Consider the following 16,354-nt stretch of genomic DNA (forward strand, 5'->3'; position numbering starts at 1 on the left):
ACTGTGGCAAAGAAGGCATTCAGTAACTCCGCCTTCTCTGTATCCTCCGTCACCAGAGCACCCTCCTCACTCAGCAGCAGGCCCACGTTTTCCCTAGTCTTCCTTTTGCTGCTGATGTACTTGAAGAAGCCCTTCTTGTTGTCTTTGATGTCCTTTGCCAGATTTAACTTCAAGCGGGCCTTGGCCTTCCTCATCGCCTCCCTGCATACTCTGACAACCTTCCTGTATTCCTCCCAAGTAGCCTGTCCCATTTTCCACATTCCGTAGACTTCCTTCTTCCATTTCAGTTTTGTCAGAAGCTCTTTGCTCATCCATGCAGGTCTCCTGCCCCCTTTGCTTGATTTCTTACTCTTAGGGATTCACCGATCTTTAGCTTGGAGGAAGTGATGTTTGAATATTGACCAGCTCTCATAGACCCCCCTGCCCTCTAGAGCCCTAACCCATGGGATACCCCCAAGGAGGTCCTTGAAGAGGCCAAAGTCAGCTCTCCTGAAGTCCAGGGTAGTGGTCCTACTTATTGCCCTGCTTCCTCCGCGCAGAATCCTGAATTCCTCCATAACAGTCCTCTAGACCTTCTCTATAACAGTGCTCTAGTAACAGATCCTCTAGTAACAGTCCTCTAGTAACAGATTATAGCAAATAAATTATAGGATTGTGGGATATAAGAATGAAAGTTTCACACAAACTGTTTGCTTTGAAGGACAAAATTTGAACAGTAAAAGATTTGATTGCCCCTTAACTTATTTTCTGTTCTAGTATTCCTAATTTAGTAGTCCTTCGTTTTCTTTCCTGTGGCAAATGATGTTATAAATATCAATGATAAAGCATAGTTGGTAGATCAGTATACTGTCCTTATTGGGTTATCAAAGGAAAGATGTGTGCACTCACTGTCTCTTACTTTGTGGGTGTAGTATTTTACTTGTCAACTTGGAACTCCAAGTTGGTAGAGCATCTTGCAAAGTAGAGCTCATATTTGTAAGCGTAATAAAATATAGCTTTTTGACTCACCATTTCCCTCGGTGTATTTTTGTACTTTTAAAATGTAAACTCAGTGTTTATGAAAAAGTCTGAAATCTTAGCCTTGGAATCTGAAATACTTTATTTAGAGAACACAAGTGCTCGGCTGTTTCAGGTCTCAGGCTAACGTTAGCGTTCCTTAACCTGTACTGAAATGGGCCACCTCCATGAGGAAAAGCAGTTTCAGTTTTTAAACCCAGTCTAGTCTATTCCTTTTCCTTCAGATGGCCAACAAGGGTGCCAAATGGTGCTTGGAAGGTTTTGGATTGAATATCTGTTGATCTTAGGGTAATGAGCTAAATTCCTGTTTTAGCCATCCAAAATTTGGACTGCAGGCTTGCCTAGTGGTCACTTTCAGAATAAGAAATATTCTCCTTGTGTTTATGTCCGTAGCTGCAGATGTTGTTTGTATGTAACAATGGATAAAAGTAGGACCTTCAGAAGTTGCCTTGATGTCTGAAATTACTTGTTGCCGGAGGAATCCATTGTGCACTCAAATATGCTGCGTTTGCAGTCTTTGCAATCTGAAATGCACATAGCCATTGCCGGTCAATTAACCGTGAAGGACACTAAAGGTTTGAACTTAGCTGTAAGAATGGCCATTAGTAAATTACATTGTTAGCTTGCTTAGTTAGAATATATTTTAAAATGAGATACTTAAGCATTATACACAGAGGACTTTCTGAAAATGACAGGAAAAAAATTATAGGGTGGGGTTTTTTTTGCTAGACATCTGGCACTTCAGATGACATCATGTGTTTCAGAAGCGTTGCCTGTGTAAGTGGTAAATGGTTGACTTCATTTATACTGCGGTCTGGTTGTTCTGTGATGAATAGAAACTAAAGCTACTGAAAAAATATTTGGTTTGCTTTCTTGCTTTGAAATACCAAAGAATAAAGGTAACTAACAGAAAGGGAACCTTACACTGCAGATGAGTTCCCTAGATTTTCAGAGAGATTTTAAGTTGGTCTTTGGCCACGTTGGAATCCCTGTTGTCTTCACTTATAAGACTCATACTGTTTTTTGTGTGATTTCACGTAGCAAATACTCCATGCGGGATTTTGATACCTAGAAATTTATAAACAATCACAGCTGCATGTGTTTCTCTTCAGTGTTTTAAACAAAAAAGGGATTTTTTTTTTTCCCCCTTTGTTTTTTTCTTAAAAATGTGCAGTGTTGAAGCTGGAGACAATAGGATGCAGAAAATGCCATCAGATCTTCGGAGGTGTTTATGGGCTAGTTGAACAGTTAGAACGACTTCACTTTCTAGCATCAGTGCCTGTATCTTTCCCTTACCTAGAGCCAGCAGATACGATGGCCTGTGATAAGCATCGGAAGAACTGCTTTCACAACTTGATGTTTTGTGGATACTTGCGTAGAAAATAATGTAAATTAATTTGTTCCCTGCATTAAATTTACTTAGAGTTTACTGTATGGCTGTAAATGCTCATCACCCTCTGGAAGTGTGAAGGGTGGTTAAACAGAAATCGCAGAGACCACTGCAGCAGCTGCATTGCCCTGACATCTCCAAGGCTCTGCCTTTAGTCCCCTGCTTCCTAGTGCTTTCCACCACCTCCTGTTAGGCATTGACATAGCAACATCAGTAGGAAAGCTACATCTCTTTGTTCCTGGCACTGTGTTTTGCATGGCTCTAATGTAAGAAAAACCCGTAACTTCCAGCTTAGCCTGTCTGAATTCTCCCAGGAAGAGCCTAGGCAGGAGATACCTTCGTGTACAGAGATTTCAAGACGAGGAGGCGTTGTTATGACCATCCCATCTGACCTCATGGACGTAGCTCCCTGGTTTACACTAGAATAGGATTCCTGGGATTGGCACAGCTCAAGTTAAGCCTCTTCTGCAGCTAACTCAAGCACCTACCTTGCCCCCAAAGTGGTCTCTGGGCAAAACTCCCCTGAGCCCTGGCCACATGCTGGTTCCAGAGCTGGAGGAGACCTGTCTCTCCCTGCAGTGCTTGGGTGTAGCCTTGTGCCATGCAGCCGCTTCCAGATGGGTTCACGGGAGTGCTTAGTGTCCACCCACAAATCCTGGCGTTGTCTCAAGCCCTCGTGCCCCTGCCCAAGCCCCTCAGCCTGCTATTTGTAATGTCTGAGCTACAGTACTCGGGTCCTTATACAGTGCCTCAGGGTACCTGGTTTCTTAGTGTTCTTCAAGTAACATATTATCTACTTTTGTTTGACTAAGTCAACCTGTGATATCACTTCATTTATCAAGGCGTGTCGTCTTTTTGTTCTGGCTTGCATTTCAGTTATACATTGAATACAGTTTCTATCACATAAGGTGCAAACAATACACATGCAAATTAGGGAAATATCTGCTTTGTATTTTTACAGTGGTAGTTTTCTAATCAAATGACTGAACTCCATTAGGGGAGAATTTAAGGTACTAGAGAGTAGTATTTCTGTGTAAACTTCCTCATAATTTCCTGCTCTCCTGCTTTGTTTGACATGAAGTTAATAATGCTTAGGTAATACAGAAGGTTTGTTTTTGTATCAGGCAAAATTTTCATGTATAATCCTTCAGCCTTTCAGTCATTCCTAAAATGCTTTGCAGAAAATTTTGTCTTAAAACCATTATTGTCAGTTTTCACTGTAAATTACTCTTTTGCTACTGAATTCCAGAACAGCATATATTATAATTTACCCTGTTTTAAGAGAAGAACATTGTAGCTAAATCAAGTATTGTGGTGGGTTGACCTTGACTGGACACCAGGTGCCCACCAAAACTGCTCTATCATTCGCCTCCTCAGCTGGACAAGGGAGGGAAAACATAATGAAAGTTTCTTGGGTCGAGATAAGGGTAGGGACATCACTCAGCAATTACTGTCACGGGCAAAACAGACTTGACTTGGGGAAAAATGCGTTTGATTTATTTCCAATCAAATCAGAGTAGGGTAATGAGAAATAAAACCTAAATCTTAAAACACTTCCCCCCCCACCCCTCCCTTCTTCCCGGGCTCAGCTTCACTCCCAAATTCTCTACCTCTTCCTCCCTCCGAGCGGTGCAGGGGGACGGGGAATGGGGGTTGCAGTCAGTTCATCACATGTTGTCTCTGCTGCTCCTTCCTCCTCAGGAGGAGGACTCCTCGCACTCTTCCCCTGCTCCAGTATGGGGTCCCTCCCACGGGAGACAGTCCTCCACAAACTTCTCCGATGTGAGTCCTTCCCACAGGCTGCTTCCACAGAGTGCAGTCCTTCAGGAACCGACTGCTCCAGTGTGAGTCCCCCACTGGGTCACAAGTCCTGCCAGCAAACCTGCTCCAGCGTGGGCTCCTCTCTCCACGGGGCCACAGGTCCTGCCAGGAGCCTGCTCCAGTGCGGGCTTCCCAGGGGGTCAGCCTCCTCGCAGCTTCTCACAGAAGCCACTCATGTAGCCCCCCCCCCAATACCAAACCTTGCCACGCAAACCCAGTACAAGTGTGTGTAATATAAATATGGGTATTACATAGATGTGGATATATATATATAAAAAATATGTTGTATTTTATATGCAATTATATAAAATTTATGTATAAAAGGTATAATACATAGATTATTCTCATTATCAACATAAAATAGACATACTTAAGTATTTTTCATTATGTAAGTGTTATATTGTCCCCAGAAGTGAAGAGGCTGAGAATGAGCTAACTGAAGAAAATTGTGAAGCTATGGATTTTCTATTTCATATTGAAGACTCTAAGAGTGCATAAGGATACGACATGAAAGAACATTAATACAGTACATGAATAATGAACATATTCGTGTATGCAGATATCAGACAGAAAATTATTCAGTAATGCAGAGTGGTTTTCTGCAATATTTTAAACATTATTATGTGTTAGATGTAATTGTAATATTTATATTAACTATTTTTTAGATATCTGATATCCATGTTACTGGAGAGTCAGAGGCCATGTCTGCTAAAGAGAGACTGCTCCTGTGGTCGCAGCAGACAACCGAGGGTTATGCTGGAATCCATTGTGAAAATTTCACTACCTGCTGGCGTGATGGAAGATTATTTAATGCCATCATTCATAAATACAGGTAAGTACTCTGTTTATTCTCTTGAAAAATATTAATTACAGCATTTTAATGTACATAGAGAGAGGGCTCTGTGGTTTATGCCTGTAATAGCACTGCAGCTGTGGAGATGACACTGACTCTTCCTGGGCATTTCCCTGCTCTTTGCAGCCAAAGGATGCCTCATTAGCCCTTGAGTGTCCCTCCTTCCTCAGAGGAGCATCTCCACGAATCCTGCACATCTCCCGTGGGTCATCTCCAAGCTGCTGAGAAGAATGTCTCCGGGGTTCAGTCTTCTCCACAGTCCCTTCTTGTCATTCTGACATTTAAGTATAGGCAGGGTAGAGTCAGAACTGATCACCAAAGTCCAAAACTGCGCTGCTGTTGAAATCTGTCAACTACTGCATGACCTGAGATATGCTCACGATCCCCTTATTCTTCCCTGTATGACTTTACTGTGCCCCTGGAGCCTAGAGCTTCTTTGGTGTTTTTGCTTGGAGCCCAGATCTACTCTGAGATGTGTCTCGTGTAAAATGGCAGGATATTCTCATGAAAAATGGGACCAGTTGGCTTGAATGTTCTCAGTCTGAGAAGGGAATTGTGCTAGTTTCTCCCCCTTTCTATGCTTTTGCAACCACAATCTTATAAACAGGCATTTGTAGAACCAGCGGTGGCTGTGGCTAGAAACGAAAGGATGTGCTACATTAACTTACTTAAAATACAATTGAAGAAGTCTACTGTCGAGAGGATTTCAAATTCCAGATTTTAAGTAAGAACAGGTTTCTCTTGACAAAGCCGTCTTTAGCATCAAAACTCAGCAGAGAAACAAGATTTAAGATCATTGCTGTGCTCAGCGTTGCCTCTTGTTTGGCAGCATCTCTCTGTTTTTGTACATTTTTTGGTTCCTGAATTGAATAAGGAGGTTTGTGTCTTAGAGGACCACATGGGAGAGTGTTCTGGCCACTGGGCTAATTAGTGTGTACTGACTTGTCCCTCACTCTGCAAGTCTTGCAACTTCTGGGTTTTATGAAGCATGTGTAAAGAGTTTGTGCTGTATACCCTGGGGCATAGCATCAGGAAGTTTGAGGGTACATGATTTCCTTGGTATTATACCAAAGGAGTGTCCCAGTAGAGAGAGACAAATTTGGTATGTTTTAATGCAACTCCAGGGAACAGACCCTGAGCAGATTATTCAGTTCTCGGATTTCCATTTGTCTCACCACAGAAAGAAGCCTAAGCAGAGCCAACGTGCATGCAGTATGGGGACTGGGACGCTAAAGTGGGAGACGAGTCAAGCAGATGCAGCCTTTTCCTCACACACTGTGTAGAGAGGCTGTAAGCATAACATACGGTGCTCTGAGTTGGAGAGAAGTTAGCTGTGGCAGTGCATAACTTCATGGTAAAATGAAGCTGCGTCTGAATCAATGAGGTCTTTTTCTGACTGTGCTTCTGTTCTCAGTATCCAGTCAGGGAGGAGGTGCATGCCAGCTAGAAAGCCTCCTTTTAGTAACATTGGCAGGACAAAGGGAAATAGCTGGCAAAAGACTAGGCTGTTTTACTTCAGGACAGCGCAGCCAAAAGAATGAACATAGCACAGGCAAGTATTTGAAAAAAATAAACAATTTGAAAGATACAGAGAGAGGGGAGGGAAAAAAGGAAGGCGCTTAATGAGATGGAATAATGGAAAACATTTCCCAGAGCTTCTTCAGAGCTTTATGCCACTTACATAGAGCAGTGTAGCCTTTACAGCTCAGCAACTAGTAGTTGTGGTACAGATCAGTTAATAAATAACGAAAAACTTGAATTCTGTTCTTTGGCTGTGCAAATGTTAAAGCCTTGGGACATGACTGAGTACCTGAGCAGTGTTTCTGGCAGCGCTCCGTTGGTTTCATTCACAGTGTTTCGTCAGGGAACCACAAGCACCTTTTAACATGAGTGCGTTGCACAAAGCAGATGATTCAGTGGCTGAGGAGCAGAGTCCCCATTTTGTGTGCTTCTTTGCCAGCTTCCATTTAGCTTATCCTCTTCCTGTAAATATAACTTCTCCACCTAAGGACCGTGTGTCCTTCCCAGGAATGATTACCGTCCTTATCTGATGTCTTTTTGCTCTGAGAGGTTACAGATTCTTGGACTCCACCTTGCTGATGAAATCAATGAGATTCTTCCACTGATTTCAGGGAGCTTCTATGTTTCTTTCATTTGCCGTTTTGTACCGTTAAAACAGAGATAATAATTTCCAGCTAGCTCACAACATAGGAATGGTCTTTGCAAACACTCATCTGATATTTTTAACTACAGTATTTTACTCCAGAGAGCTCTTTCAAAGCTTGGTTTGTGTTCTGAGCAGTAAGTAGGTTAAACACAAACAAAATGCACATGTTTCTGTCAGTGATTCTCCATATGCTCTGTTTGTCTGGTTTAGTAGCTCCCAGTTTGCAGATCACAGGTGGTCTCAGGAGCTAGGCTGAGCGTCCCATGGATGCTCACCTGGCATGCTCCACCAGAGCAGATGACCAGGCGTGCCTGCTTGGGCGGTGGAGTGGGACTGTGGTGCTGCCACCATGGAGCACACCCGTGGGTGCGCGTCTGTCGGTCGTGGTGCAGCATGGCAGCCCCTCCTGTGCCCGGTATGCCGTGTTCACTGGAGATACCTCTCCTTACAGAAGCACCATGCACCCTGGGCCAGGAGGAGTATCTGCTCTCTGCAAGTGGGGTCAGGGCTCTTCAGCAGGAATGTGACTGCCAGCCCTGGAAGGGATTTAAATGGGCCCAGACCTCATTTTAAGAGAATGTCATTAAGTGCTATGACAGTAACCAGAAGGCTCAGAAATACCCAGGCGCGTTACTGGTATCTAGAATTGCAGTTGTACTGAGCAACAGTAAGCTATATGTTGGATGGAGAGCACAACTTACCCGTGTCAGGGCACAGCGGCAGGGGCTCCACATGGAGGGTCCGTCAAGGCAGGGCCTGGCAGCCAGGGTCCATCCCACTGCCCCAGCCAGGAGCAGGGCAGCCAGGGACACCGGGGACAGCCCCAGCATTGGGCACCTCCGTGGGGACGGGCTGAGGCCAGGCTGGGCTGTGGGCTCGCAGATGGGCTGCACTACTGCAGGGGCCATAGCTCAGCCAGGGGCCAGGGGCGAGAGCACCAGCAGCTCCTGCAGGACAGGAGCCATGCTGCCTCTGAGCTGAACCTGAGCACAGACAGGCAAACCCTGTGCTCACAGCCCTGACATCATGGCTGAGAGGCCTTTCCTGGATGCGTCACTGAGAACACAAGCCGTACAGGGCTGGCATGATCCCTACAGTCAGTCATCCATGAGATAGTGAGATGTCACTGTCCAGTTCTAGGTGATGGGACTAGAGTGACAGGTTATAATTACCTCCTTTCCAGGCATAAACGATTTTTTAAATCGCAAGTACACACCAGCTTCAATACTTCAGGAGACTGCTGAAGCTGTGGAGTGCTGGGCGAGAAGCTGAGTTGTGAATCAGTCGCCAATGGGCAGGGAGCCTCTCCCGGTGGCAGGGCTGACAGCTTGCCTGCACTTAACAGCAGGTGAGGATTGTTTCATCTGGGCTGCTGGTAGCGGTCTCGATTTTTTTCTGTCCCAACAGAGGATCCCAGCACCTTTTGGTGCAAGCCAGCCATGATTTATGATGCAGAACTGCAGGAAGAGTGCATGGATTTGCCATGGCTCCCTGCTCCCCCAAGGTGCGTGGGAGAAGCAGGATAAGGCTGACATTTCCCTGGCATGACTAACTGTAGCACCCGCTGCAGCATCTCGGCAGAGATCAGCAGGCTGGTGTGTGGCAGCTGGGCGAGCCGGGTTCCTCCCAGTCTCCCTCCCTACCCTGTGTGCACCCGCAGCTGTGCTGGCAGCGCTCCGCTTCCAGTGCCCAGCCTGGGGACATGGGCAGTATGCAGGCGCCGGATCACTCGCACTCCAGTTGGTCACCTGCTCTCCTGAGCAAACTCAGGGTATTTGTTTTCTTTCCTCTCAAGCGACAAGGTTTAGGTTGTCAGAGCTTTTTGTAAGGGCCTTCAGTCACATTCTCTCTTACCTCTATTAAAAGTATGAATGAGTTTCCAGTGATTTTGCAATGTTCTCTAAGTCAAGGAAAGTAATTATATGAATGACAGAAAAGAGAAGAAAAAACTACTCTGAGGTGTTTGACTCGATATACAACTTGATTCCTTTCCTCCAAATTTAGGAAAATATGATTTATTTTTGCATGAGAAGGTTGCTTATGTTTTTAGCAGATCCCAGTGGTCTGTGTTTATAATTGAAGATTACTTGGCTGAACTTTTGAAGAGTATATAAAGCTTCCATTTTAAAACATCCTGTACATGATTAAATCCCTGGGAAATGAACGGGGCTCCACACTGGCCTCAAGAACTGCCTGAGGGAGCTTCATTGCAGGCCCTGGATTTTGCTTTTCATGCTGTTATTCTGGGTGAATTTTTGTTTTTACATAGAAAACCAAATAAAGTGATCAAATTAAAAAGTTGATTTTAGTACTGAACATTACCATATTTGTTAATTATACGATTTTATTTAAATATATCAGCTTCCAAACTCTTTTTTGAACCTCCACACCTTTCTTTGGCTATGTGATCACGCCATTTATGAAAGCTACAGATATGCCCAGAAGACTCGAGAATATTCTGTATGTCTCATCTATTATGTAATTCACCTTTTATAGCTTAATTTTTCATTGAATGTGTGTGTTATTTGCTTCAGTGTGTTGTGTTGGAAGAAATCTGACTTCAGGCAGTTTAAAAAGTATGTGATGTTTCTTTCATACCATCATACCATACATTACAAAAACTGGTAAGCCAGACTTCAAAGTTGGAGGCTGACTTTAATCAGCATGTAACTCCCAGATTTTCCCAGAGATACTGCTGTCTACACACTGGGGTCTTCATCTTGCAGCTCCATCATGTATTTCTAGTCACTAGACTGTTTTAGGTTAATGCTTTTGATTTGTGTTTTCATTTTCTTATGTACATGCCTTTTGCCCTGGAAGAGGAAGTACTGATTTTTTTTGAACTGTATCCCATTGTTAAAATATATAGAAACAGTTGGTGTCTACAGAGAATGAAGACTACTCTTCTTTCATTAGGAGTTGCATGCCAGATTGGATCTAGTAGTCTAAATTATAGATCTACATTACACTTTGCAGATGCATTTATTTTAAAGCAAAGCAAAGTCAAATAAAGTTATACCAAAGTAACAAACTGCTGGGTTTGACCTCAGACTGCCCTGAGCCTTTGGTACATAAGGACTACAGGCAATTTCGGTTAAAAAGTGTCTGAAAATGGAATTTAAGAAATAGCAAAAATAATAGCTATAAGATTTACAGTTAAATGGCGCCTACAGACACTTCGTTAAGGACAGGGGCTACTGATACTCAGAGAACAGACATGGTTACAGACCAGCTCACCTTACTTTCTAAAGAAAAAAAGTGAAGTATGGGGGATAGGAAAAGATTAACATCAGGTGTGCACGCTTTTTGTAAAAATGTGTGCGCTCCTGTCTACATTTTATTTTTATATTCTTACAATTTTTATAATAAAGAGGTAATTTTGCTTTTAGCATTTACAAAAGGACTTCCAGCAAGAGCAGTATGTTCTTGTGTAACTACGTAATAGCATTTAATGAATAGCCCCAGTGGTGCATGTATGGTGAAAAATAGCATCTGTTCAGGAAGCACTGCAAGCTCAGTTGCGAGATAAAGCTGTATTTTTTTAAGATCTATCCTCAGGTGTTAGATCTGTTCTTGTAAATGAAGCGGGTCCAACCCCTGCTCTCTGGCTCTGTGGGTAAGCGGTACAGCAGGGCTTGTGTCTGCATGGCTGAACTCTCCCCTCCGTCCCCCAGACAGGGTGCAGCCTCCTGAGAGCTGTCCTGGGTCAGTTGTCCCTTGAACTGGGCCCAGGTATTGCCTGGGTGAGTGTGAGTCGCAATGGCCATGGTCATGCTATGGGAAGGACTAGCAATTAAAAGAGTCATGGCCCTTGGTCTGGTCTTATGTACGCTTTCAGCATAGACATGTCCAGTTATGTCTGGACTTCTAGGTGAATTTCAGCAACCATACAAAATTGGAAAGATGCTGCTTATGGAAAGAAGTGGATAAACTGTGTTTAGGTCAGGCAGCAGTCTGACAAGCAAGCAGGACTATGGTATACACTTGAGGGGTTTGAGACAAAGAAAACAAGCGAGATTATTTCATGTTATGCTATACCAAAGCTTGCCGAGACCACATGCAGACAGTTGTCTACAAATTTTGGCACCACCTAACAAGAATGGTAAGTATTAGAAAGAGGGAAAATGGTGATAGAGTTCATTTTGAGCACAAGTTTGAAGAAAAATGTTTTTTTTTCTGTATTGCTCAAGAAGTGTGGGGATCTGATCCAAAGGAGCCTTTGCTGCTGGTAAACTTTGTGCAAGACCGTAACGATGCCTGTAGTTTTAAGTTGTATACAGGAGAGAGAGGGAGAGAGAGAGAGAGGGAGGGAGGGAGGGAAGAGAGAGAGGAGAAAATGGCTATTATCCCCCAATGAAAGAGGAACAGAGGCTAACAGTGAATGCAGCCCATAGTGTAGGTCCACTGTGTGCTTCATGTGGGAGGGAGAGGAGTAGAAGCTGCAGCAAAGAGTGCGTCCCCAAAGGAAGGAGCACTGTGACAGCTCCGTAAGTGCCAGATAAAGTGAGAGACAAATTTCCCAGGGTCACAAGGCTTTTCTTTTGAAATATTACTATAATATCTGCATATGCTTTCAGAATTACTAATTGGATGTTTTTTGCAGTGTAGCATAGGAAGGAGCAAGCTATATTCCAGCCTGCTAAATAACTGTTCTGTTATAGAACAAGCTGTTTCAGCCTTACCCGTGACGATTTGCCGTGTATGTGTAGTTAGTTGAACACTAAGCTCCTGGCCAGCAGCGCATGTGGCATCCCTCTGATGTTAAAACATGTTACAGCTGATCAGGTACAGACATGAATACATTCCTTAAGGGGAGGGACACCAATGCCTCAATTTGCAGTAACACGTTGAATACCCTTGGGGAATGAATGAGAAAGAAACCAAATATTACACAGTGTCAAGCCTTAAAATGCTAGGGGATGTGTTTTAAATAGAGATTAGTTGGGTCTGCTAGTTTTGGCTTGCCATTTTGTAACTCGTAATTTATTGTTACCCAGCTTGAACAAAAAGAAAATGTGAGTTTGGTTGTGTTGCCTGCCCCTTCCCACCCACCTCATTGTGCAGAAGCTGGTTGTTACTGTTTTCAACAGTTTTCATTATGTAGAAGAAACAAACTTGGCATTAAGGACTGGCAATTTGGGAAAAGATAAACAGCATTTAGGATGATTAAAAATATTGACAGGCCTACATGCTTTTAACGTTACTTGCCTGAGTATGCATATACATATAACTAATAGGTTTAGAAATAGCAAGTAACCTCAGCTGCAATTTAGTTGAATGCACTCAGAAAAATTCTGTGATGGCTCTTGGTAAAGGCTATATTAAAATAATGCTGGAAGTGGGCCTGCAATTTTAATACCTTGTGTTGTGGTAGTGGTTCGCCTTAGTGGGTATTAGATGGAAGACTTCCAGGCAGTCGGGTTGATTAATTTCAGATCTGGACTTAAAATGATCCCTGTGTATGTTGTACTGGATCTTACTGCTAAGTAGCAGCTGAATGAAAGATAACAGTTTTCTTTTTGCAATAACTGAGAAGAAAAAAAATTATTTGGATTAAATCAAAGCTTTTCTCTTGCTTAGGCCAAATGGGAGTAAAGTGGACAACAAAGCTTTCGATTGAAAGGCCAGTTTTTTATTCAGGTTTTGTGTGTCTCTTAGTATTTGATCAGTAAGGACCAGGACACCTAAGGGTGTCAGAAGTCTTTATTCAAAAGGGTATGGTATCTGAGCAATGGTGTGTATGTGCCCATCATAAAGCGGACAGGGAGAGGTCTTGGTCTTCTGGCAATGCCTTTGGCGAATTTGTGGCACATGGAGAACTGGTGGCCTCCAAGGAAGGATGGCACAAGGAGCCTTTGGGAAATCTTTTGAAGTCATTGGCCCGCACCCTTCTTCCCTGTTGGTAACTGTATGAATCCCACTGGGAAGCCTGTGTGTCAAGCAGTTGCTGCTGGGGTCTGGAGGGAGTTTTCTGCGGGAGCAGAACAGAAAAATCATTTGGTTGGGTTTCTTCATTGTCTTTTTGGTATTCAGACACTCTAAGGAAAGGTACATTATTTATGGTTATTTCTGTAGATTGCACAGTGTGGGTTGCGGTTAACAATTATGTTGTTGTTCCTATTTAAATTTTATCATAGGCAAAAAATTGGCAAAGTTACTATGCCATTACTGGTTTTGTAATGACAAAACCATCTCGTATTACAAAGAGAATGTAAAATCTGGTTTTAAAGCTGGTGAAAGGACTGACTGAGATCCTTTTTAGTTTCATTCATGTGTGTACTGAGCTTGAAATCTACATTGTAAACTTACTGCGAAGTTGTGATTAGGGTTCCTTAGGCATGATTTACCTAATAGGTCTTTGATGTTACAATGCCTCAATTGTGTCTTTATCTAAATCAATTGGTATGGCAAGTTACAGGTAAGGTTTTGCTGTGCTAACAAAGGTGGGACAGGAGGCTTCAGCAGGTTTATTAAACTCAGTGCTTCTCAAATCAAGGACATGCATGGTAGAAGGAATTATCTGTAGGTGTGTGTACTGTTAGGGACTAAATTAGTAAGTTAGGGCACCTGAGGGCTTTTTTTTTTTCATATTTTTAGTGCAGTTGAAACATTCATTCTTTTTCTATTGGAAGTCTTGATATAACATGTTGGGATGTCTGTGCCCTTTTACAGTATTTCCAGCTCAGTATCACTTGCAGTAGTTTTTTCAGAACTTTGTTGTATCTGAAAATTTATATGAAAAATTATGAAAAAGATACACAAAAGAGAGCTGAAGAGTTCCGATCACATGAGAATTTTTCAGCTCTTGAGGGAATAAAAAGGCACGTTTGTTCATCTTCAGAGACGGCATTGAATGAAATCAATAGAGGCACATGAAATAGTGAATAGTGCAGGCATTCCTGCCATACCAACACAAGAGAAGACAAAACCAAAACCAGTGTACAAGTCATAATGATCATGTGAAATACATTAGCACAGTGTGTCATTGAGGTTGGGGACCTGTGGAGCTTGAGAGAAGTATTTGCCACATACTTGAACAAACAATATGTAGAGCTGTATTCAGCAGCCTGCTTTTTGGTTTATCACAGCTGTAAGGATAAAACTTTTCTATAATGACAGTTTTCAGTTAGAAAATCGTTTGCATTTTCCCTGAATTCTGAAGTGTTGCCTAACTTCAGTGATGACACTGCTAAGCTTCACCCAGTGGTTTGATGTGTTGAGGTAATTTTTTGTCACTGTGTCATGTGTTAGTTAGAAGTTAGTTAGAAGATGTTATTGTATAGTCTATGGTTGAACAGTCATTTTTAGTTTCACGTTTGAGATTATATGAAATATATTTCCTAACTCCCCCCTCAAAGATATTTCTGAAAACTAGTCAAATATTTATGTAAATGACTTCAAATAATCTGTGTCAGTTGGCCAAGATAGAAGAATTTTGTGGAGTACTTTTCACCTGCTTTAACCTTCAAACTTCCCGTCAAGTGCTGAATGATGAGCTACCAGACATGACGTACCATTCATCTCCTTAATTATGGTGGTAAACTTTTGGTAGCCTTTTTGAATTTGTTTCATATTAATTGAATGAGGGAGTATTCAAGAAGTCCTAAGCAAACCTGCAGTAATCATTGTTATCAAGTCTGTGAGAGCCAATTAAGCCATTATGTATTAAAATGTATAGCATTGCTTTATTTTTCTGCAAGTGTCAGTCTCAAAACATGCATGTTCAGTGAGGCGGAACATTTCATGACAGCTTTGCAGTTATCTAAACTTCTACTCAGTATGGTCAGTGGATTTGGCTCGCTCTGAAGTAATCCTTAGATTCTGGATGGCTTGCTAGATAGGTTGCACTGGATATGTTGGCCAGATTTCCACTGACTGTAATGAAATACAGACACTTGCATGTAGACACCTAAATTTAGGTGTCTGGATCTGGAGCTGAATCTCACCCCTTGTTACTTTCCTCATCCTCATATACAGATAATAGAGACCTTGTGATCTTGGGAAACTATAAAAGCTGGAGGCTCTTAAATCTTTCTCTGTTCCTTCTTGTCATGTCTGGGTGAATCCGTTGAAAAGAACTAAAATCACTCTCCATAAAAGTTACAGCCTAGAGTTACATATCCTGTGAATGCTCGAGGATGATTACTGATGATCAGACCCGGCTGCACATTATTCCATGCAAACCTCCTTTTCTGGGTGACTCCACTTAATAGTGTTGTAACTATAGATTAAAAGTCCTGCCTGTTCTTTGACTGACTATTCCCTCTGAAGGACAGCTGCAGCCAGTTCTTTGTTTAGGCACTCCATCACACTTACATCCATGATGTATCTTTCATGTTTAATTTTCTAGCTTTTCTACTCAAATGTTTGTGAGTAGTGTGCACAACTATCCATCTAGCAGACAGGTGAGCCCAAGGACCAGTGCCGAGGAGCTTCAGGCAAGAAAGGTCACCTGGTTCAGACATCTGGACATCTGGTTCAAAACTTAACTTCTGCCAGTTGCAGACATTGGCATGGAAATTAGTGGTCACATTTCTGTCCTGTCAGACATTGTTTATATTGAAGCTCTCATATGATGATTGAAAAAAGATCAGAAAAAGTACCTGTGGTAAGCATATGCATTAGCAAAGGGTACATGCAACACTATAACTAGATCTCATGATCATGACAATGTACAGAGCACTGTGTCTGCAAACACTGGGCATCAACAGAAATGCTCACAAGGACAGTACATGTTAGTTGAAGTCCAGGAGTCATTCCCGTTGTGTTGATGCCTCAGTCTTTCCGAAGCAGGCTCTTTGGCAAGCTCTTTTGAGCAAGACTTAGATTTTTACCTGACATGGAAACAAATTCTTTAATAAGTTCCCAAACGTTGACTCTGCGTATAAGCTGGTGTCAATATTGTTTAGCACTTTTGAAACTCTGTAAGGGATAGGTTAAATGGTAGGTGTTACTGTATAGTAGGTTAAATAATAAATAGATTTTGCTTCATCTCATTTGTAGAGTTCGTGGGAAGGTAACAGGAGATACATGTTAGAAGAGATAGAGCTAAAATTTCTGTTTTACATGAATGTTTCCTATTTTCTGATTCCTTTCTTTGCAATCT

At 42.4% G+C, this 16,354-nt stretch overlaps 1 protein-coding gene across 11 annotated transcripts in view; it reads left to right on the plus strand.

The window, feature by feature from the left end:
* Positions 1–16,354, plus strand: part of DST (dystonin) — a 326,171-nt gene that overhangs the window by 153,518 nt on the left and 156,299 nt on the right. For all 11 annotated transcript variants that reach the window (XM_068410532.1, XM_068410453.1, XM_068410484.1 and 8 more), the window contains one exon: positions 4,894–5,060. In XM_068410532.1, the coding sequence (XP_068266633.1) occupies positions 4,894–5,060 (167 nt within the window). The remainder of the gene's footprint in view (positions 1–4,893; positions 5,061–16,354) is intronic.

Source organism: Nyctibius grandis, chromosome 1 (assembly GCF_013368605.1).
Source record: "Nyctibius grandis isolate bNycGra1 chromosome 1, bNycGra1.pri, whole genome shotgun sequence".
NCBI lineage: Eukaryota > Metazoa > Chordata > Aves > Nyctibiiformes > Nyctibiidae > Nyctibius > Nyctibius grandis.